General features: G+C 45.1%; 1 protein-coding gene across 5 annotated transcripts in view; it reads right to left on the bottom strand.

Annotated features, from left to right (window-relative positions):
* cacna1bb (calcium channel, voltage-dependent, N type, alpha 1B subunit, b) overlaps positions 1-23,251 on the bottom strand; it is a 105,691-nt gene that overhangs the window by 20,543 nt on the left and 61,897 nt on the right. For 4 of the 5 annotated variants that reach the window (XM_049019958.1, XM_049019960.1, XM_049019961.1 and 1 more), the window contains 16 exons: positions 22,755-22,964; positions 21,847-21,959; positions 21,523-21,635; positions 20,871-21,002; positions 19,289-19,361; positions 18,503-18,620; positions 18,016-18,083; positions 17,679-17,785; positions 16,211-16,273; positions 11,650-12,423; positions 10,905-11,077; positions 10,193-10,319; positions 9,947-10,076; positions 9,418-9,477; positions 7,766-7,872; positions 409-505 (listed from right to left, as the gene is read on the bottom strand). In XM_049019958.1, the coding sequence (XP_048875915.1) occupies positions 409-505; positions 7,766-7,872; positions 9,418-9,477; positions 9,947-10,076; positions 10,193-10,319; positions 10,905-11,077; positions 11,650-12,423; positions 16,211-16,273; positions 17,679-17,785; positions 18,016-18,083; positions 18,503-18,620; positions 19,289-19,361; positions 20,871-21,002; positions 21,523-21,635; positions 21,847-21,959; positions 22,755-22,964 (2,465 nt within the window). The remainder of the gene's footprint in view (positions 1-408; positions 506-7,765; positions 7,873-9,417; positions 9,478-9,946; positions 10,077-10,192; positions 10,320-10,904; positions 11,078-11,649; positions 12,424-16,210; positions 16,274-17,678; positions 17,786-18,015; positions 18,084-18,502; positions 18,621-19,288; positions 19,362-20,870; positions 21,003-21,522; positions 21,636-21,846; positions 21,960-22,754; positions 22,965-23,251) is intronic. The other variant, XM_049019959.1, reaches the window with a different exon arrangement.

A 23,251-nucleotide genomic window follows, 5' to 3' on the forward strand; every position in this document is an offset into this window, starting at 1 on the left:
TATATATATATAATATTTTATATGACTTATATAACTCTTTACTGAACCTGCACAAATGCCTGCATGAATCCCCTTTCAAGGAGATTGCATGCTACACTGAGCATGTTGCATGGAATAAGAACATTAGCTACAAGAATAAAATAATACAGTATGCCAGGCCATTTCCATTGAGAACGTCTGGCTGTTCTTTTGACTGTGCATAAACAATGAATTGCTAAATCTTCAGTCTTTAGTCTTTTTAGGCCATTGATACTGTCAGCCAGTATTTGAACTACAGTGGAGAGAACAAATCATCAAACAGAAGGTGCAGGGCTCCCGACCTGGGAGTTTTGACTACAAGGCACATTGCTGGCCCTTGGTATTTTAAATCCCCCAAGGTAAGCTGGAGGGGGTGAGACCTGACCGTACCTTGAGTTTGGGGAGCCGTTTGATGGTCTTCAGAGGTCGCAGGACCCGGAGAACCCGGAGGGACTTGATGGTGTTGATATCTTTGCCTTTTGTCCCCCTTTAAAAGACCACAAGGAGAGTGAGGGACAGACACACTCACAGACAAACAAACAAGCACACAGACAAACACAGACAGACAGACAAAGACAGACATAACGTGCACACACACACACAGACAAGCACACACACACAGACAAGTACACACACGCACACAGACAAACAAAAACAAGCACACAGACAGACAAACACAAAGACAGACAAGCACACGCACACACACACACACAGACAAGCACACACGCACACACACACACAGACAAGCACACACACACACACACACACACACACACACACACACAGACAAGCACTCACATTTCTTTTCAGCAACTGTTTCAAAAAACTGTGATGAAACTGCTGACATTCACTATTGTTGCTATTCACTATTGTTGCATAGACATTTATCTGTCAATACAACAGAATTCATTATTATTATTACTATTAAAGTACCTATTAACATGCATCAGAAGTTAAATTATTAAAGAACTACTGTAAACTTCCCTCTCTGTCCTTAAATGGCACCTTTTTCTCCCTCAACAAACACATGTACACTAAAAAACAAACACACACCACCAGATGACTCACCCCCCCACCATTGTGACGTGCACACGCACAAGATGCAGAACTCTCCAGAGACAAAAATATACACCCACAGCCATTCCTCATTCCCGCTTGCATGCTATTTTGTAAAGGTCATGTAATAGAAAATTACATGGTCCAGCTGGACGTCTTGCAGAAGATGCATTGTGGGTAAACTTGTTATTCTACAGTAATGCCTGTGACAAACACGCCCCGAATAAGTTAAACAATGAATATAATATCTATTTATGTCAAAAACAGGACATATCTGCTCTATACAAAGGGTTTACACAGAACTTAGAATCCCATATACACCAGGCCCTGCTCCAACATTTATTTTAATTAGGTTTTTGATGTAAAATGTCACATCAAAAGAAGCTTTATAGCCTCTGATTCATTTAAAATGTAAAGCTTTGGGACAGTAGGGAAATTGCACTGATGCAGGAGTTTGGTTGGAACTGATACCAATGGCAAGGCTAGGTTGATACAAGTGCGAAATGCTTGACTATCAAACCAGTGTTTGATATCAATGGAAAAGCTATGCTACTACTGCCTATGGAAATATAAAAGGATGCACCAAATCTGTCAAGAGAAAGGCAATCGGTTTCTTTGTGGTGTAAAAAAAAAAAAAAACCTCACGGAGCAGCAAGTGTCACACAGCCGGGCTACTGTGCAAACACCGAACAGGAAATTAAATTCCTACAATAGCACCAGTTAAAGATGCCTAATGAAAAAGTGGAAATGAAATGACTATGGACTCAAACGCAGTGGAGAAGCAGTAATAAACCATTTTAAGTCTCCGTTCCGAACCTCCTTTCAACTACAGCTATATTGGGAAATCACCGAATTTCACTAAAAACACTGATTTCCCATCAACAGACAGGTACACACCTACTTTGTGCTTAATTAAGATTTATGGGTGAGCAGATATAGTCATTCAGAGGAAGCAATCCCTTCAGAACTCACAAATAGAATCCTGAATATACTATTTAGGGACTACAGTACATGCTCTTCCATTAAAAACTGGATTAATGAAAACAAAAGAGTAACATCTCTCTCTCTCTCTCGCTAGTGGACTTCTGAAAGCTTTTTAAATATCAGGCGGACATACTGTAGCGTTCTTCCTGAATAGACAGCATTAACAAGGACAGGACAGAGGCTTCCAAAATCAAGCGAGCAGCAGAAATCGGGGTGGAGAGCAGAGATAGGATTCAGAGCAGTCCACAGGAGGCACACAGGCCTGTATTGCCCAGCTCAGACTAACACTGCTGCCTGGCCAAGCAGCGGACCAGCACTGGCCACCACAATATCACAGCTGGGTTCCTCACCTGGAACTGTACCTGACGGGATGAGGGGATAAGGGAATCCATATCAGAGGTAGTGCACTGGGCTTGGAACTCAGCCAGGATGGTCAGTAAGGATGAAAATGCTGTGTACTTTTGTCTCTCTCTCTCTGTCACACACACACACACACACACACACACACACACACACGCACGCACAGGTAATACAGTACATATCTTTGTGGGGACTTGCCATTCATTTCCATAAGGAAAACTCTAATTGCAACATGACGACCTTAACCCCTACCCAGCCCTAACCATAACCATACTGTATGTAACCAAACAAAATACAGGAGTTTTTGCATTTTTAGTTTTTTCATTGCAGTCACACATTTTTATAAAATAGACTTTTCCCATATGGGGACCAGGAAGAACGGGTACTCATCACGTTGTGGGGACATTTGGTCCCCACAAGATAAGGTACACCTGGACCACACATACAGTTTGCAGTGTCGCCGGTCCATTCAAGTTCTTTCACCTGATCCTGACAGTAATTTGTATTTGATATGACTATTGTACATACTGTTAAATAACTACATGGATCCCACTGTACTATCCACGGTCGACACCCTTCTTCGGACGGTGGTACAGCCTGTATTCGCTCAGCACATGATCTGAAACTTCCGAAAAAAAACTGACAAATTTGATAAATAACAAGTTCGTACATTTCAGACCACGTGTCAAGCGAATACAGGCTGTAACACGGGGACTCCATCAGCCCAGTAGCGCCCAGTACACGACTCATCTCCCTCTGTCCCCATACCCAGCAGAACTCTCAACCAGTATGACCCCAGTGTTCTCACTAATAGTAATTCTTGCCGCATTCTAAATAAACATTTATAAAAGCATGATATATTATTGCATCGTTATCCCTTGATACATACCTCTCATTACCCTATCAAATTCTGAGAATTAGGGTAAAACATGACAATCCCTATCATTCGATAAAGACTACAGCATCGTATAATATACATGATATACTTCATTGTTACAGTATTAAATGTTGGCAATATCTTACTCTTCTTAATTTATCAATTAAATTCTGGTTTGACAAACGTACACAATAAGGCGAAGTTAGCCACAGATAATGTAACATTTAGCGAAGTACCCCATTTAATTTCATGTACCGGAGTACCCCATAATTTCCATCCATCCATCCATTTTCCAAACCGCTTATCCTATTGGGTCGCGGGGGGTCCGGAGCCTATCCCGGAATCAATGGGCACGAGGCAGGGAACAACCCAGGATGGGGGGCCAGCCCATCGCAGCGCACACTCACACACCATTCACTCACACATGCACACCTACGGGCAATTCAGCAACTCCAATTAGCCTCAGCATGTTTTTGGACTGTGGGGGGAAACCGGAGTACCCGGAGGAAACCCCACGACGACACGGGGAGAACATGCAAACTCCGCACACATGTGACCCAGGCGGAGACTCGAACCCGGGTCCCAGAGGTGTGAGGCGACAGTGCTAACCACTGCACCACCATGCCGCCCCACCCCATAATTTCATTTATTTGAAATTATTTCTACGATTCTTGTATATCAAAAGAAATCTTATAGAAGAGGTCGTACAGCCTGAACGCTGCTCTCTTAAACTCTGTATATTATATACACAGATATAGCCAGTCGGCTGTAACAGGAGGTCTGTCGTTTTTTTGAGAGTGGCTGGGTAGCTGTTGTAGCGCCGGCGGGGTTTGCATGCCCCGCGAGTCACTGTAAATAGCCCATTGTTGTACTGCTGGTGGTAATAATCATTTCCCAGGTGTGGCGTGTATGTTTACCTGTGGCTTATGTGCAACCTGCCCGATCCTCGCGTATCCTTAGTTTTGAATAAATTTACCACCATGTATGTACCTTACAGTTTGCCGTCTGAAATCCATGTCTATTTTAGGCATATACAAACAATTGCCAAATTGTCAAATTAATCGTTACTCTATTAATATAATCGTGACAGCCCTACACAGAATGACATACAAATCCATACTCCTGCTTACAAATAAAGGTCAGCTAAACCCCACCACCCCAAAGCCCACGTTTGTAGTTCTGTTGTTCCCACGCAAACACAACAACATGCAACAGTCAGGCCACTGATGCACTATATTAGTCTTAGCATGCTTCTGCAGAGACTCGGGAGTTAAAGATCAGACAAAGGGGAAGGGAAGATCAGACATGAACGGGAGAAATAAACATCTAGCTCTCTGATAGCTTTCAACAGAAGCAGTCAATGGAAAAGGGTGTTATATTAGCTGTGGCTGAAGGGGATCAAGACCTAGGTCTTTACAGGTCTACGGTGGGATTGGTCAAGCTCAATGCTGCCCCAAGGAGCAATTATTTTTACACAGAAAACCAGATGAGCCAACACTGTGAATGCAAGTCCGGTGGTTTACAGGTGTGCCTGAGAACCTTAAATTCATAAACTCGTTTGCCAAGGGAAGGGGAGCACACTTTGTCCTAGGGGAACCCTGTAGTGGAAAGACCCATGTGATTCCCTCTTAAATGTTGTGTCAATCAATTTAATCTGGATATTCCCAGATTAATAGGTTTTTATCCAACTTCAGGTCCAGAAATTCTTCTGTTTAAGGATCACTAGATGACTGGTAAATATTTTAATGGAAATTTTGGTAACCTCAATGAATTTTGTCATTTTTGTCTATATATTGAGCATGAAAGTCCTTTTGCTCTTTGCAGAAATTACTACAAAGAATGAAGTAGTGCTTCACCGGGATGAAGGTTTTTGTACCACTTTTCTAATTGTACATGGCACTTTCCTATAGAAATGTAGATAAACACACCTTTACATCTTGCCATTGGTTCTGACAGCCCAAGAATTCTGCGCTGCCACTGAAACCTACGCTAATGCTAAGCCGTTATCCATAGAAGGAAGAGCTGATCCGCAAACAGCAGGCTGCCCTGTGAAAGCTATCAGGGTGACGCCTGTCCAGCTACAGCTCAGGACAGAAGGCAGTTCGCACTAAGGCTGACACAGGACCATTATCATAATCTAACAAGGAAGGAAGTAAGGGGGGTATTTTTGGAAGAGTGGGGTAAGAAAGGGGAGGTCCCCACCTGGTCACATTTTGTTGCGATCTAATGAAGGAAAGCAATGATTAAGGACAAAAACATATAAAGAAGCAATTATGGCAGATTTGCTAAACGAACACAAAAGTATGCATAAGGAAAACAGGAGAATATAACAAACACACAAAAAGCAATGGAGAGAGAATAATTTCATGAATGTGCAGCTTCTGAGGAATAATAAAAACATCGAACAAATCGGCAGAATGGTCACGATGACTCATGAAGAAGGTCGTATTGATAAGAGAAGCCTGGTCAGGAGGGAAAGCACCCCCTCAATGAGGGTGTCCGCTTCAGATTCAGGATGAAATGGGAGGTCTACTGATGGTCTAGAACTTACTGCACTCATCACTGCTTCACTGTCACTGGAGGCCATCCTTACAAGCCCAAAACTCCCAGTTAAGCCAAAGCAGATCAAAGTCTCACTTTGTGCTATGATGTCTACAAACTTGAGTCCAGATATATGGACATATGGAGATAAATCTGTGAAGTTCCAGTATTCCAGTCTTGGCTTCTGTCTAGTTTAAATGTGCGGAGCTTATTAGGAAGCTGCACAGGATGCAAGCAAGGGACCCTATCATGATTATATAACAGACTCTGATAATAAATACTTTGGTGGAAGAGGCAGCAGACGCTTCAACTTAGATGAACGAAGGTGGACGTAAACAGATGAGATATGAGATCAACTATGACAGCTGAAAATGAAGGAGGCATGAGTATAGACACTGCAGCCCAACCCTAAGCACGCCCCCTGCCACATTCACGCACACACATACAGACGTGCAGAGAGAATGACAAGGAACGAGTGACAGTGGGAGATAAGCAGTAAGATAGATAGTGTGAAGCATTACCCCATGAAACTCCTGAAAGTCATCCACAGCCACGAGGAAATAAAGGGAGAGTAAGGGTTAGCAAGATACAAGACAGCAACAAAACAGTACGACTGACAGAGAGAGAGAGAGAGAGAGAGAGAGAGAGAGAGAGAGAGAGAGAGAGAGAGAGAGAGAGAAAGAATGTGCAAGTGATCATCAACGTCGTGGCCCACTTGGGCAACAGTGTACTGTGGTCTTTTGAAGGACCTCACTGCAACGAGAAAAAAATAACTGAAGAGAATTGTCAAACGTCACAGTAATCCATCCTGGCAGCGAAAAGCATGCATTACTTGCAACAAAGAACACTGGAAAAAAAAACATCTTATGCTTGTTGGTTTGCTTGTGCAGCAATGATGAAATTTGCTTATCATTGTGGCTACATGAATAATATCAACAGCATAGAAGGGTCTCCAAATGACCTGCCAGAACAATTTGAAGATTACAACTTCTAAGGAAAGAACACTGCAAGGTCATATGACATAAGGGTGGGACTTATGTGCCACCTTTTCTCAACGCTTCAGGGATCATAAATGAATAGCAGTAGAAGAAAATATTTTACAAAATTGAAATTCCAACCGAAACTGTAAACTGGTATTCCCGCATGACCTGCGAGACTGACAAACACTTGGAACTATAATTAGTTTTTATCTACGTAATAATCATAATTATTCTATCATTTCAGCCAAGGACAATAAAGGTTGTACTGTCACATTAAAAATGCCAAAGAATATGCAACAACAGTTATGTGGATGGTGATGGATGCGATATTCATAGAGTGAAACAAATTATCAGGGGTCTGTCAAGAGACAAAGCAGGACAACTGACAACTACAACAGTTCACCACAGAAATGCTGCTGTTGCACTTTCCGATGACCTGACATCAATTTCGTGGCATGGCCTTTGCTCCACTACACATTCATATTTTCAATAATAATAGTATTTATTGATCCCGATGGGTAAATTCTCTTTGCCTCCTCCATCTCTGTAGGTGAGAGCAAGCTGGCCACGAAGGGCAGCCACCCTTAGCAGGGCCCAGGTAGCTGGGGGTTAAGGACCCGATCAAGGACCTGCAGATGTACTAAGGCCGGGCTCGAACCGGTGACGTTCGAATCACAGGCACAGAGGTTTACCCACTGAGCCATATGCTGCCCGCAAAAAGCCGCTCGAAGCTAAACTAACACGTCCGTTATCGGTTGTGCTACTGTTTTCGTTTTCTTTATTTATTTGTTTGCAGCCACTGAAGGAATAAACAAACTAAAATTTCATTGTGTAGGCACTGCGCATATGACAACAAATTGCTTGAATCTTGACTGTTTGTTTTGGTATGACATGCCTAATTGTTGCCGACCGTAAAGGACACTGAATTCTCTGCATCCCGCTTACTTACGTGCACGCAAAAGCCACCAGGGCACCGCTGACCACAATGAAGTCCAGGATGTTCCACAGGTCCCGGAAGTAAGAGCCAGGGTGAAGCAAGAGGCCCAGATCAATCATCTTGAAGAATATAGAATGAAGATTAGAGTGATATAGATCCTTATAGTACCAAGTTGCATCCTACTGATCTTCCATCTTCCCATGATGATTTATCACAGACGTCTGCCAGCTCTAGTTGGACTGATTTACTCATTCACAATAAATAAGGTCAGCTGGGCAGATGAAGGAAACTGCTGATGGAGAGGTGTGAGGGATTTGTGTTTATGAGCGTGGCATCATTGTGACCTTACGACGAGGGAACGAGACAGAGGGCAGAAACCAGGCTTTCAAAAACGAAACATATAGAGCAATTATTTCAGGCTTCACAATCCTTAGAACTCTTTCTCTTTATAGGGGTCATGGGGGCACTTTGTGATTTGAGTCTAATTAGTCATTAACTGCTGTCACACACCACAATCCTGCCCTTGAGACAGACCTTCAGCTCTGACCCAGCCATGCCGCACCGAAGACTATCAGACCTGTGGATACCTCCGCTAGAAAGCTTTCAACTTGTTTCCTAGCTTGTTTGCAGCACATACACCTATTTGTTAATGTTTGTTTAGTTTATTTAGCTCTCCTTGGCTCAAGATGATTTCGCAAAATCAGTCACAGGTTGCAGGCAGGGGAATCTGGCACCCTGGTGCACTAAACGGATTTCCGGGACAGTGGTCTTTACTCCCCAGCTCAGAAATGCAGGATGCGTACATCAGAAAGTCAACTGAAATAATTCATATGACATGGGGGGTGTAATGAAAAGGGGGCTTTGTTGAGTTATTAGTGATTACTAGGATTTTTTTTAAGGTGGGAGGGGCATGAGAGGGACCATGATTCATGGGGTCAAACTTATCATTAGCCAGTGATGTGGTTCGAATCGGTGAGTGACAGGGGAGGAGGCAATCTGGAATCCAATTAACTTTCAGTTTTCCAGGGGCTCTGTTGCACCACCCCTGCATATGCCCCCAGTCTAAGTACTGAAGAGGTGTGCAGAGAGCAACATGAGCCCATTCTAACGGTGTCACGCTAATTTCAGAGTAACATGTTTTTTTCCCAGAAGAGACTGACACTGAAACCCATTCAACTCATTAAAAGACTGAGACATACAGAAAGCTGAATTTGCACAGGGCTACACATTCTGCATAACTTGAAATACTTAGCTGCCGAAGTGGAATGGTGGGGGGGGGGGGGGGATGCGCTTTCAGCCCCCGCTGAGCTCATAACCAGCCACTTAACCATCCTCGTTATAGACGGGCAATTGAACCACGTTCCGCTTAACCTGAAGCAAATTCTAGCAGTTTTAATTAAGACAAGCAGATCGCGCCTGACTGTAAAGTGGCACGGTGATTAAACCATTCAACTTCCACACTGCATCCTAAAATCCCTGGAGAGGTTCCACGGCTGTCCTCACTACCACGATAAACATTCAACAGCATCCATGGATATGAGCAGCAAAGTATAAATTATAGAAACAAAAGCTGGCAGCAGTCAAACTTCATTACCGTAAGAGTGAACGACCCAAGAAATGGACGATTATATGGTCACTGGGAACGATCAGTGGCAAGAGTTTACCTTAATCACCATCTCAAAAGTGAAGACGCCTGTGAAGATGTAGTCTAGGTACTTGAGCACCTGAGTGAAAAAATATTTAACTTTAAGAACAACTGAAGCTAGCGACTGTGTAAAGCATGCAGGTGTTTGCGATCACTTGCGCCACACGTTCACATAGGACACGTGAGATTTCGGGCTAAGGTGACGTCTGAGTTTTGTATATAGCAAATACATCACGAGCAAATCAGATGCGTCTCAAAAACATAAAACGTTACTTTGCCCCCCATTAAGTACTTGTATACATTTTACATATTCGAGGGAAGTGCTGGGCCCCCTGAATCTTCCAGGGTATCTGTGCCCCTACTGCGCCCCCGTGCGTTAGATGAAATGAACAGCAAATCACGTATGATGTTTTTCCACACTCAAAAACCCCCAGCCCAAACATGACCCGTGACATCTACCCCCACAGAAGATCCACAAACTTCCTTGCTAACGAGCGACCTTGTGTTTCTGACATACAGTGGAGGCTTCCCGGAGGGACCAGACTCACGTTATTGCGTGGAGAAGTGGCCTGCACAGGGTCCTCAGCGGCCAGTGCGATGCTGCTCATCGTGATGACCATCAGGATGCACATCTCAAAGTAGCGCAGCGTTACCACGTAGTGGCACAAGCAGCGAACCCTGCAGAGCGACACGCAGGGGTAGAGGTACCATAGAAAGGTTACCCTTTCCTGAAAGTAGGGGGAAGATTTAAGACCTTGAGTGCGACATTGAGAATCTTGGGAAGGAACACTCACGGGTTGTTCTGACCAAACACAAACATGGATCTGTAGGATGGGATCTGCTGGGGACCGTTCGCTGTCTGGTCCTCCAGGATCTTCTTCTCTTCATTTGGTGGGAGGGATTCACAGTCAATGTTGTTCACTGACAAGGGATGAAGGTAGGCGGGAAGGATGGGAAAGATACTGAGCTGGGGGATGTAGCCTTTTACGCTAAATATGTCAGAGCTCGTTACCATTCATTAATTGAGATGATCTAAAACAAGAAGCAGGACCTGACTGGCTCAATAAAGAAACAGATGAGCAGTGATTTAGTATATGTAAGGCTGGATGGATGCTTGTGTGGGTTTCATTTAGGTGTTCTAGGCTCCTCCCACTAATCTAAGGAAGGGTGGGTAGGGCATTTGCTGTGTTTTGCAGCCCATTCCTAAGAGTCCCCCAAACAATCCACATTTCTGCTCCCTCCCAACTCCCAGCACACCATTGCCAAGTGTTTAATGTTCTTGACTGGCAGGGAGCTGGATGGGAGCAAAAACATGGACTGCCTGAGAGTACCCAGAGGACTGGGATGAGAAACACCATGTTAAATTACCCTGAATACAAGTTTGCTTGAGTGGAATAATGCTGAACACTTTTACAGGATCTTGTAGGAAATATCTCAGGTACTTCGTCTATAAAGGAATTTCTTCCCAAGGACCACCATGGACATTGGTCTCTTGCTGGTACTGACTGGGTATGATGGTAGTCTCCACAGGGGGGCCAGTGATGGTGACTGGGATGTGGACAGCAGTCTGACTGGAACGCAGGATGTTCTTTTGATTGTCGACATCTTCCTGCTTGTCTCCAGCAGCTGCGTGAAGGCTGAGAGGGGCAACACTCACCACAATGTCCACCTGTCTTTCCCTGCAGAAGAAACAGCGGTAAGAAGTTTCATTCTCCAGAGGGGAATCTGGGATAAAACGGTACTGAACTATTTTGTAACTTTTTTTTTGCATGTGATTAGATATCACTAGCCTGTGGTCAGAGCAGGTAAAATAGCCACCTAAATACATTTTTTTAAAAAGTACAGTCATGCTCATTTTCTGAGACAGACGTGATACTGGGGATCAGCTCAAAGCACTTATCTGATGCTTCCAACCAAAAGGACTTACAGTGGATTTAATTTTGCGCTCCCAGGGAATATACTTGTTAGCGCAATGCTGTACTTGGTGAGCTATAGGAGATAGTATTTGAAAATGCCATTCATGGCGGATTTCTGCAAGACCCTGGTGTCTGTTCCCCACCCTCAGGATATATAAATGATCCCACTCTCTTTTTACCCTGCATATCATCAGCAACATTGCGGGCGCCTGGCATGTCGGATGAGATACCCAGGCCCGCTGGTCCCTCCCTTCGAATGGAAACATGCCGACGGCACTCTGCTGCCCTGAACTCCAGCTCCAGTTTGGTCTGTGGACTTTCACGGTGAGGCTTACCTGTGCCGGCGGGCCTTGGTGCCATCCCTCTGCCCACTGTCTTTGCTCTCCTCCCCATCGATGGTAGACTGGGCTTTGACGTGGCGAACCCGATGTCTCCTCCTTTCTCCATTCCCTTCGGCCTCCACTTGGGGCTCTGCTGATGTCCTGTCAGCCTCCCTGTGCCGCCCACGGTGCTCCGCCTTGCCTCCCCCACTGAGCACACCATTACCCTCCTTGGGTTGACGGTGGCCATGGTGCCGGCGGTGCTCCCTCTCATTGGCTCCGCCCCCTTTGTCTGGTGCTCCCTGATGATGGTGCCGCCGTTGGCCACCGTGGCCCTGCTCCGCCTTGCTCTCGCCACCACGGCCGTGGTGGGCATGACGCCGGCCATCCTTCCCCACACCCGCCTCTCCAGCACCATCGCCTTCACCGGGAGGATGCTCCCGCCGCCGATGGTGCTTGCGGGGGTGATGGGAGGACAGTGGCTCCCTGGCAGTCCCCTTCTCACTTCCCCTCACCCAATCATCCTCTTTTGGCACATCCCCGTTGCTGCCACTGCTGCCTCCGCTGCTGTCACAGGTTTCGCCATTGTGTGGCTCTACCACCAGGGGACGCTCCAGGTGAGTCTTCATGTCAGGCCTGATGTGCAGGGTGGAGGACACACGGCGGCGGTCCTCAGGATCCAACTCGCTGTACAGGGCCTCATTGCTGGCGCGCAGGTTGTGCCGGCGAAGCTGTGTCGTTCGCTGCTCCCACACTGACATCATCCGCATGGATTTCTGCTGCTCTTTGCTGTATGGTGGTATGGAAACAGGCAGAAGGTCAGCCCTATAATGGGTGACTCGGTCCCTGTCTATGGCAGCTTTCATCTTGTCAACTTATTGTGTCATTTCCCTGCTCACTTCAGAGAATGGAAAACAAAAAAACCTGCATTTGCATCCATATGCATAACCACCTTTTGCTGCCCGTCCTGTCAGCCCACCAAGTGACAGAGAAGAAGTGCTATCAACCCATTCCTTTGTCTTAATGCTCCCAGGGCACCAAAAGCTGCAGGCATGCAGATAAAGGACAATACCCCCAGTTAACATGAGAAATTGAGTGGCTTTGTTTCATTGGGTTTCATGTCACCTGGCCTTCGCTGCTATTGCATGGGGGACAATCTTTGGTACCTCAAACAGTAGAGGATGGAAAGCAAGTTCCCAGGACACCCTCTGCCTCAGACATCACGTTCCCGACAACAGAAAAAGATGGTCGCTATGGATGTGCCCGTGTGAAAGGTCACCATGACAACGCTCCAGCCGTCATGGGCCAGTGCGTGACCCTTCCCGAGGGACTGGGATGATTAAATTATCTCCCCTCTGCTAGACAGGCGGGGTTTTAATTACAGATTGCAATCAGATTGGAGAGGGTGGTGTTGGGGGTGGAGGGGGGGTGGCAGGGTATAGCGAATTCGGGGAACTGAGGACATGCTAGACTGCTAAAGGTCTGAAAGAAATGTGTGGGTGGGATGGGGGGATTATGGCTGATGTTTTCTGATGTGAACACAGGGGTCTTAGGTCTTACAAACATGCAGGCCAGTTCCTGTTAAACATGGCGCAGTGCTAGGGGCCGCTGAAACACGTTCAAGGTTGGTGAAAGTCAGACTGTATTCCATCCTGTTGGGCCCCCGAGGAAGACGTGCGTCTGTCAGATTGGGGGTATATCAGCTGTGACGGGAGAAGTGTGTGCACCCTCCACATGCCCCATCCTTAGCGTGCAGTAATGGAGATGAGCAGAGTGTGGCTTGCCTCCCCGCACCCCCCCCCCCGAAACATCTTTGGACCCATATTCTGTGCGGGTGGCCCAGCCTGGCCCGGCTTTCAACGCCGTAGGGTCACAGTTGGTCACAGGGTCACTGCAATGGAAGTGTGGCCACTGGGTAGGTTAGGGGCTTGGGTCTCGCAGAGTAGCCTGGCAATCTTGACCCCACTGCCTAGAACTCAAAGACCATGGTGCTGCAGAAGATCCCTTTAGCCCGTGCTCTCTAAAATAATGCCTAAAACTCTATGAAATGGGGGTGTACTGGAATTACATCCATCAATCTTCTATCTCAATGTCTCTCAAACTAATCCTCTGACACCTAGATGGTCCACATTTTTGCTCTTTCCCAATTCCCTGGGAGTTGGGAGGGAGCAAAAACTTGCATTGTCTGGCGGCCCCTAAGGACTAGTTTGAGAAGCACCATCCTATGCAGTCACAGGGGTCCGGAGCCTATGCCGGAAGCTACAGGGGCAAGGCAAGAAAAAACCCAGGATGGGGCACTAGCCCAGTGCAGAGATGCATCCATCCATTAAGCCCTTATCCAATACCAGGTTGTGACATGGGGTCAGCAGTCAATCCCTGGAAGGCCAAGGTAGGGAACACCCTGGATGGGATGTTAATATAAAAACAATGACTGGGTGACACGGCTGGAGTGTAAATAGTAGAGTGACAAATAACTACCCTAAATGTGCATGTTCTAAACACCTGTGTCTCTGAGGACCCTACGAATCCTATAGCCGGGGATGGAGTGGGAATGGAGGAGGATCCATCGATGGCTGCTTTGTTGGGTCGGAATATTAGTTGGAGACCCACCAGCTCTCGGAAAGCTTGATGGATGGAGATGCACACTGGCGTGTTTGCGGGTGTTTGCATGTTTGTGAGATTTCATTCATGCGCTTGTCATGATCACAAGCTGCGTGTTTCTGGTACCTGAATACTTGATGGGCAGGAGAGTGGAAAAAACGCCTAGAAACGTACACACACACAGAGCATCAAACACTGTATATATGCAGGCACATCACAGACAGGGGTTAACAGCAGTTGTGTGGGGGGGGTGGGGTCAGAGGATTGATAGGAAGCAGAGGCACAATTATGTAGAGGGAAAACACACAACATATGCACTTTAAAACGCTTTTGAGGACGTGAAAACAGATAAACGAGACACAGGAAGGGAAAATGTCAGAAACGAGCCCAGATGTTGGTGTTGCATAACGTAAAATTTTTACTGTTCCCACTTGACAACCAAAGATAAGAGCTACAACGTCGCTAAAACCACAGTCTTAATGACTGTACTTGTATTCATTAGAGAAGCCAGTGCCTGTCAAACCCAGTGCTCACCCTAATATCTCAAACAAGTTGTTTTTTTATTGCTATTGATGTTCAACAAATATAACACATTTAAAGTGATCAAATTACATAAATAGTCAATTCCAGGTGATAATTATATTGTATATTTTATGTCCCTTGCAATAAAAACATTTCCTCTGTTGGGAAAACTGCAGATGTATCATGTATGATGACATCAACAACACGATTAACTGTACCAAGCACAGGCAATGTGCTAAATGGAAGTCTTTTATAGGATAAATTTTAGTCACTTGATAGAAAAACTTGTGTGTTTTCAGAATGGAATAGACACCCCTCAACACTGGTCTCTGTTAAGGTGACCTTCCATTAGTCTCGGACATTGTCTACTGAACGTGAGGTAGACACCCACTGCCAGAAGCCTGTGGATTCTGCTTCAAAGGAGGTCTGGTTGGTGGGGGCAGGGCACAAAATGAAGTATTTTAGGGAAATGGTAGCCACTCTAACTGCTTTTCACATATCTGCGATTAGGACTAAGAATCAAGACACAAGAGCCCTAGAATTTGCTCTACGACCAACGTTACAGACGCCTGACCTGAGGCCGCAGCAGCAGCAGAACACAATTGGTTAATGCTTTGACGAGTCTTGCGGTGGAGAAATCAAACTATTATAAATGTTTTTTCCTAAATTTAATTCTATATTTTCTCCAGGGTTTAAGGTTATCGAGGGGTTAATGTGTTAGTTTAAGGTTTAAGATTATTAAGGCATTAAGCTGACTTTGGTTAATGCAAGGTTAAGTAGAAAACAAGTTCATACTTAATGTTACATCTACAGCATCAGTAAGGAAACATCTCAACACCCTAGATACAGAACGTTCCTACTTTGAAATTCAACAGAACCAAAGACAAGAGAGACTGATTTTGTTCTGCTTTTTGTTCAACGGGACAGAATGATTCACCAAAACCGGTCGCCAATAGCTGGCAAAAAACACCACTGGGAGAAACGTTATTATTATTTTAAAGTTGCCTGGGTCATGTTAGAACAACATCTAAGGAACTTAAAAGCGTCAGTGTCCCAAAGAGCATGCCAGGAATGTTTTTTAGACTGACTGGCTGAGATGGGATATGGGACTGGGCCACAAAGCCATCAAGATCCAGCCAAGAGAAGGACACGGGGGACTAAGATCATAGGATAACGCTGACAAGTTGCCATCTGTCGATGCCCTCGTGTTCTACTGCAGAAAGTACACCAGCAAAGAAAGAGTCCTCAACATCTCCTTGAAGAAACATGTGCGCTGCACAGTTTAAACCATTTATTGTACCCATACTCACCCCCCCAGAGAGAAAGCATAGAATATACACCTTACATGACTGGGGAAGGGGGAAGGTCACAATGGTGATGTCAGGGTATTTAAAGAGAGAGCGGGAAATAGGTAATGAGGAGGGTGTAGTATCATAACGGAGATCAAACTCACGGTGAATTAACGCTGGAGAGGGAGGAGCTGAGAGAGAGCGCACCTTGATTTTGCTTTACAAAACTGCACATGCAGAAAAGGGGAAACAACAATAAGAGAAAAAAGCAAAAAGGTCAAAGGTCAGCCAAGGGGACTTTTCAAGGACCGTCCGTCCTCCCGCCTGACCATACTTCAGTCTCCCTCCATCTCCTCCACAAGCTCACCTTGGAAGTCAAAAAACATAAAACTGAAAAACTTCTCCTCAGGCTAACCAAGTGATTATATAAATGTGCCAGGACCTAAAAAAAATCTTAAAAATGAGAAAAAGAATAAGGGGATTTACAAAGCCTTCTGACTCTCAGGATCAGAGATCGGTACCTCCTCAACTAAGTCAAATCTGATCCGTGGAGCTTTAAGTCTCCTTCTCTTGAGTCTTGAAGGTTTTTTTGAAGTTATTTTGGCTTGCAATGAATCTTTGTAAATGACCAAATTCTTTAAAAAAAAGAGTCACCTTTCAACAGCTGAAATAGTGCTTTGTAAAAGGCTACAAATCATTTTTAGAAATTTTTACTGTTTAAACCAGTTTTAAACATGATTTGGGGACTTGATCTCGGTCAAGATGTTCCTCATCATGACACACTTTCGAATACAATGCAATTAAAAGATTAAAGGACACCATTAACTACAAGCCCAACGCCTGATTGCAGGTTTCCACTGTATGACTTTCAAGTGCTGTAATCAAGACTGACATAAATAAGTACAGTTTCTATACTAAAATTGTTTATAGCACAGTATTGAACTGGGTGAAGGCTGTTGGCGAGAAATGTACCCAAAGCACTATTTCACGTCCTTTAAAAGACAGAGAGCTAATGGAGCTGTACAATCATTAAACAGATGCATTGCCGTTTTTCTTTTACACTTAAAGACATCTACAGTACTTACCGACATTCAGACTCACGACTGTTTCATTTGTTACCAAGGCCCCATTTTGCGACTGTGAAAACCTACAAGTGGACTCCAATCATACAAATAAGGAACTGATCTACGTTGAACTGGCAGCCTGTGTCTAACATGACATGATTTATCAAATCACATACGGTTTCTCCAGTGAATTGTCAGTTTCAAATCCAACATTGAAGGAGGGGCAGTAGAGGGTTTGGGGGGTGGGGGAGAAGAACGATAACACGAATAACACATCTTAGAAGGTGCAAAACCAACAAATGGACCAATTGACAGGTGGGACACAGACAGACATGCATTGGAAAACAGGAACAGTTGCATACAGGATGGCTGACAGCGACTGGAACACCTTCATTCATTTGGACATTAATTGAGATGGACAAGGGCTTGGCAGAGGATATGCACACGTAGGACTATGCGAAGGCATCTGTGCCCACAAAGGAATAGAGAAGAGAAGCAGGGGCACTTGGCAAGGGTGGGGGGTAGAGACAGGCTGGAGGGAATCGGGATGCTGCACAAGTCAACTTACGCTGAAATTGAAATGTTTGCTGCTGACATGGGGCTGACCTCCTTTACCTCCATAGCCTTCTGGAGAGCAAGCTTTTTATTGGCTGCTTCCTCCTGCTCTTCTTCATCCTAACCAATAAGAAGAAAGTTACTGGGGGAGCATGTGTGGACTAACGGCAAGGTCCCATTCAGTCTACAGAATGTGGGGGAATCGGCTGTGCCTGATACAGACCTTAAATGGAGGTCCCCAGAATGTACACTTACTAAAATGTCATACTTATTCTGGGGGCGCCAGGTGCAGTGGCTTCTTCAAAGTGTGGAAAGCCTGCTGGTAAAAGTAGTGAAGGAACAAGCCTCACCTTCGTGAGCTCCTGCGCATTGGCCAGGTTGTCAACAGCGATGGCTAAGAAGACATTGAGAAGCGTGTCTGATTGGAAGAGGATGCTGAGGAAAACACAACATGGGATCCTATTCCCAAAACAATTGGTGGAAACAAGCCATCTATCCTCAGGAAATAAAACAACTTCTCTCTCTCTTCTTCCGGCTGTGAGAGAGAAAGTACAGCTGAGCTTTACATTCAGTGACCCGCCCCCCCCCCCATGCTTGTGCAATTATATGGTCTATAAAGCTTCATTAACATGTATCTACACTCTGAAAATAGTTACGTCTCAATAAATCAACTCGGTTGATCATGCATTCGCCAAAAGGTCCAAGTAGGTGAGGGTATGTCAATCGGTTCAGCTTAATTAGCCGGAGAATGAGATTAGAGCAGAAGCAACAAGATAAAAATAATTCCCACAAATGAGATTATGTTCAAGCAGCACATTATGCTGAAAGAGAGGATACAGTTTCCAAAAAGCGTGAGGACAATGAAATAGATGGATGAGAACATCCCCCGACTGACCCCTCCCTGGGACTCTATCCCATGATACATCACTGCATTCCAGTCTTCTCCAGTCAGAATCTGAGGATCAAACAGCAGGATGGCTTCAGATATAACCACATAATACTGCTATACACAGTGTGTGTGGGTGTGTGTGTGTGTGTATTCTTTTCATTTTAGAATAAATACATCAAAAACTATATATGGATTATGCATTGACCAAAAAGGTATTATGCAAAATAAAATAATTTGTTTGGGGATGGAGGAGCTGCTCTGTGGGTTGGGACTCAGAAGGTTGCTGGTTCAAATCCTATTGTCAGCAGAGTGATCCCTTCACTGGGTTCTTAAAGAAGGCCCTTAACCCCAATCGCCCCAGGGACTGGCTGGCTCTACTGTCTCCTCTACGCCAGTTTCATGAGGTGGCCTCCTGGGATGCTTGTCCAGCTGTCCTGAAGGAGGTCCCACATATATGAAGAGTACTTCACTCTCCGGTCAACTCCTCCAAAACCATCTCTACTGGGTTTAGATCAGATAACCAGGTTATATGATGTGGCACTATCACTCTGTAGGCGGCTTGGCGTGTCCATACTTTTGATTGGTACTGTTTGTGTGTGTGTGTGTGTGTGTCTATACACACAGAATGCTACTAAACAGGTTTAATTCTCGACAGAGAAACAAAGTTTTTTGAGCACAAAAACATCTCACCAAAAACTACTTTTTAAATAAATAAGCCACATGCACACACACACCTGGAAAACAGTGAGGATAGCGGCAGGAAAGGTATCAAAGTTTGTTGTTGGGGTCTCCTGTTCGAAGTTAAACCTTAAGGGAAAAGAAACAACACTGGGCTGAAAGGCTCCAATCAACACAGACGGAGGACGAAAACCCAAAAATGCCCCATTCAGAAGTAGACGGAGTGATTTGCTAACGGCACTGCATCCATGGTGGGGTTTTCACGAAAAGGAGCAGATATTTCTGCATCGAAACTCATTGCCTAAGGTTACTACAACTCATGAGCAGGTCTTATTTGCCTTAAGAGCTCTCCTGCTAAATTGCCCAAAGTGTGTGCATGTGTGTGTGAGAGAGACAGACAGTAAGAGAATCCGGTCTCAGTTACCATTAATGGACTGACTGTTTAATGAGTAGTAGAGATGCAACAGTAAATGTGTCTGCAATACAAATCACAGCCAGTTCAAGTTCCACTACTTTCCTCAGTGATCTTAAAGCACAGCTGTAACTGGAAGGTCTGTGATATCACACCAAGCATGTATAAAATATGTTCTATGGCATAGAACTGAAAACATGTCATACAGAGGATCTGTCTCTGAGCTTCAGCAGCCCGACTGGAACCGAAGTCTATCTTCCTCTGTGCGGAGAGCGGCATGTGTCTTCTGGAGTGGGGAGCCGGTGGGGCATCATGAACAGGCCAAAGTGGATTCTTAATGTTGCTACGGGGGGGGGGCACAGTGGTTTGCCAGCCACTCTTGCAAACAATATGAAGGCTGCCCTCCAAGCTCAAAGCTTCCATTTGGTTTGCATGATGCGGGTAAACAGCTGGGTTTTTACCAAAGAAGCAGTAAGCCATTGAGGAGAACATGTCCGCTCCTGCGCCCCTGCAAGGCAGGGCAGCTGCTACAGGGCCAGCATCAGCAGGCTTTGTGAGCCAAGGTCCACTGGAGCAGTCCAGTTACATCCCTGCCAGTCATGCCCAGGGAGTTCTTGTCCTCTAGCCAGCACAGAACCGAAGGATTCAACAAGTTGTCCTTAGCAAATCCATCTAACTCCATTGCTGGGCTTTTAAATGCACAAAAACTCAGATGAATGTTTGTAGACAGGGAACTTTGGCCCTGTAAGTGAATATTTCTGTGACAGACTCTTCAGGGCAGTTTGCACTGTTTGTCAGATAAATCAAATCAACTTGGGTCTATCCACTTGTGCCTCATATTAAAATATGCAGCCCTCTGTGAGGCTGCAGGGAGTTTTGGTGTTCAGCTTGAAATTGCATCTTAAACGTGGTGTTTTAGAGGAAGTATTTTTTAAAAATACACAGCCATACTGCTGACTAGACAATTAAATATTCCACATTAGTACTACCTTTTACAGGATCAAATTAGACAATATAAAAAGGGCCAATACCTGTGATATCGATCGTCTACACCAATGCAACATTTTCAGTTAAATTAGTCCATCAGCAACAGAGGACATTGTTTTAGGGTTAGGGGGAGGAGTTAGAATGTGGGGGCAGAGCCTATAAATAAAGGAGGACTTGTAATTGGATGAGGGGCTCATATATGAAGTGGGTCCAGAGGAAGGGGGCAGAAGGACACTCACTGGCCTCCAAAGAGCTGCATGCCCAAGAGAGCAAAGACCACAATGAAGAGAAAGAGGAGAAAGAGCAGGCTGATGATGGACTTCATGGAGCTCAGCAGAGAGACGACCAGGTTTCTCAAGGAGTTCCAGTACCTGCACAGGGGGAGAGGTGGAGACACTGGAATATTTCTGGTTTGATAAGTTGCTAGGGTATGACCTATCATGGACTGTAACCTGTCCCAGCCAGAGTAAAACCAGAGAAACTTTCTTTCTCATTGTTCATTAGCAGCCATTGCTGATGTTCTCTTAATTATTGGCTCTGCTCTCTGATTTTTGTACTTCTTTGCAAACTAGCTCTTTGGCAACATCAATGTCATTTACAAAGAACAAATAACAAGCCAAGATTTCATCAAACTGTCAGCGCGAGACACAAAAAGCTGATTATACTGCACATTTGTGAATGTCACTGAAGTATCCTACACTGCTGTCTAATTTCATGTGTCCAGCTGATGTATCGGACACCTTCATATATGGCTGGTCACAGGATCACTGGAGAGTTGGATATTGAAGCAGGGAAATCTAGCAGATTATACTGCATAGCAATTTTGGAAGCAAAGCCAAGGGGCGGGGTCTTGCTGTCACGGGAAACATGGATCTCTTCAAACACACTCACTTTGTGACCTTGAAGATCCGGAGCAAGCGGAGGGCTCTCAGGACACTGATACCAAACGAGGCCCCAGGCTTGATGAGGGACCAGACCACCTCAAAGATGCTTCCCGCAATCACCTAGATGGGGCAGAGGTGTAGAAGGGCTGAAGGGCCTGGATGATCATTCCAATGTCCAGGATAGTTACTGATTTCATACTCTTATGAAATTACTAAACAGGGAATTCATGGTTACCTACTGTACTTAATAGGTAATATGCAAGATGCGACAGATACAGGTGTTCGCTACTGTATGTGATGATGCGGGAATATCTGCTCCATTTCAGCTCACCCCAAAGTCAAAGCAGTTGAAGGAAGAATGGAAGTAGTTTCGAGGCCCAAGCCCATACATCTTCAGGGTCATCTCCATCAAAAACAGGCCCAAGAACACAAACTCGGTCAAGTCTGCCGGAGGGGTGAGGTAACACAGTCAGGTGGGGGAGGGGGGGGGGGGACACAAAACCAATTGCGTTCCAGAATGTGATGCATGATCTCTTTGTGGTCATGTGGTCTTTGTGGTCGATAGATGTTGACTGTGGGCATGTCATTACACACTATAATTAACTCTTCTGGTGAAACGTCAGTGATCATAAAACCAAGAAGGGATGCATTTTCTTTCACACATTTCCTTCATGTTCGCGGTAAATCACACGTTGTCCTGGACAGAGAATCAATGGTGATAACAAGATATCTAACACCACATTGATTTCATAAATATTTCATTAGTTGTGTGGGGAGAGAACGTCATAAATTAATATGCTATGGGAGTGGGATGCTAAAAACTAGGACTAAAAATGTTAGACATTTTTGTATTGCGTGGTGAAAAGCAAATATCAAAAGTAAAGCTGGATTTGATTGTTCTGATAGTTCATAATGTGTCTCGTGATCAGCACCATCCATAAATTGGACATATTATAAAAAAAAATTTTTAATCTTAAAATGCAAAACTAAACCGGAAACAGAATCACAAATTTTTCTCTTCCCAGACCTGGAATAGAAAGGTGAACAGTAAGGTCATCTCATGATGTCAAAGGAGAAAATTCTCAGGAATCATATGCTCTCTGTTTGGGATGAACCAATAGATATAGTCTAGTCATGGATTTCTGGATGCAGCCTCCTTTAAAAGGTGGGACCCCACCTGAGCCCCGCCCACTGGCCAGTCACGTAATGTGTATAACAGGGAGGAATGGGCAGACTCACACAGGGCTTTGCTGAGCCACTCTGGCTGGTCATAATGCACGATGGCTACACACAGCGTGTTGAGCCCCACCACGCACAGCACGATCCAGTAGAAGCTCTGGGCCTTCACCATGCGGCGGATGAAGAATCGCAGGCGCTTCTCCTTGCGCCGAAAGTAGGAGGAGCTGTCGTTCTTTGTGCTTTTCACACTGGTCCGAGCAAAGGGAGTTCCTGGAGTATATTCAAGGGATAGACACACTCAGGTGATAAAGTGGATGATTCTAGGACGTTTTAAGATCGGGGACATAAGAGGGGCCAACCTCATCATGAGCCAATGATATGTTTTGAGCGACAGTGGAGGTGCACTCCAGCAGCCAATCAGCTTTCAGCTGGGGCCAGTGCCCCATTACCCTGACCCAATATATGCCTCTCTGAGAGACACCTGCATGTGCCTTATTTTCTGTACTGCCCAGCTTTACCTAGAAAGTGACGAGTAACTAATTATCAGAAGCGTTCAC

Source organism: Brienomyrus brachyistius, chromosome 7 (genome assembly GCF_023856365.1).
Source record: "Brienomyrus brachyistius isolate T26 chromosome 7, BBRACH_0.4, whole genome shotgun sequence".
NCBI classification, from domain to species: Eukaryota; Metazoa; Chordata; class Actinopteri; order Osteoglossiformes; family Mormyridae; genus Brienomyrus; species Brienomyrus brachyistius.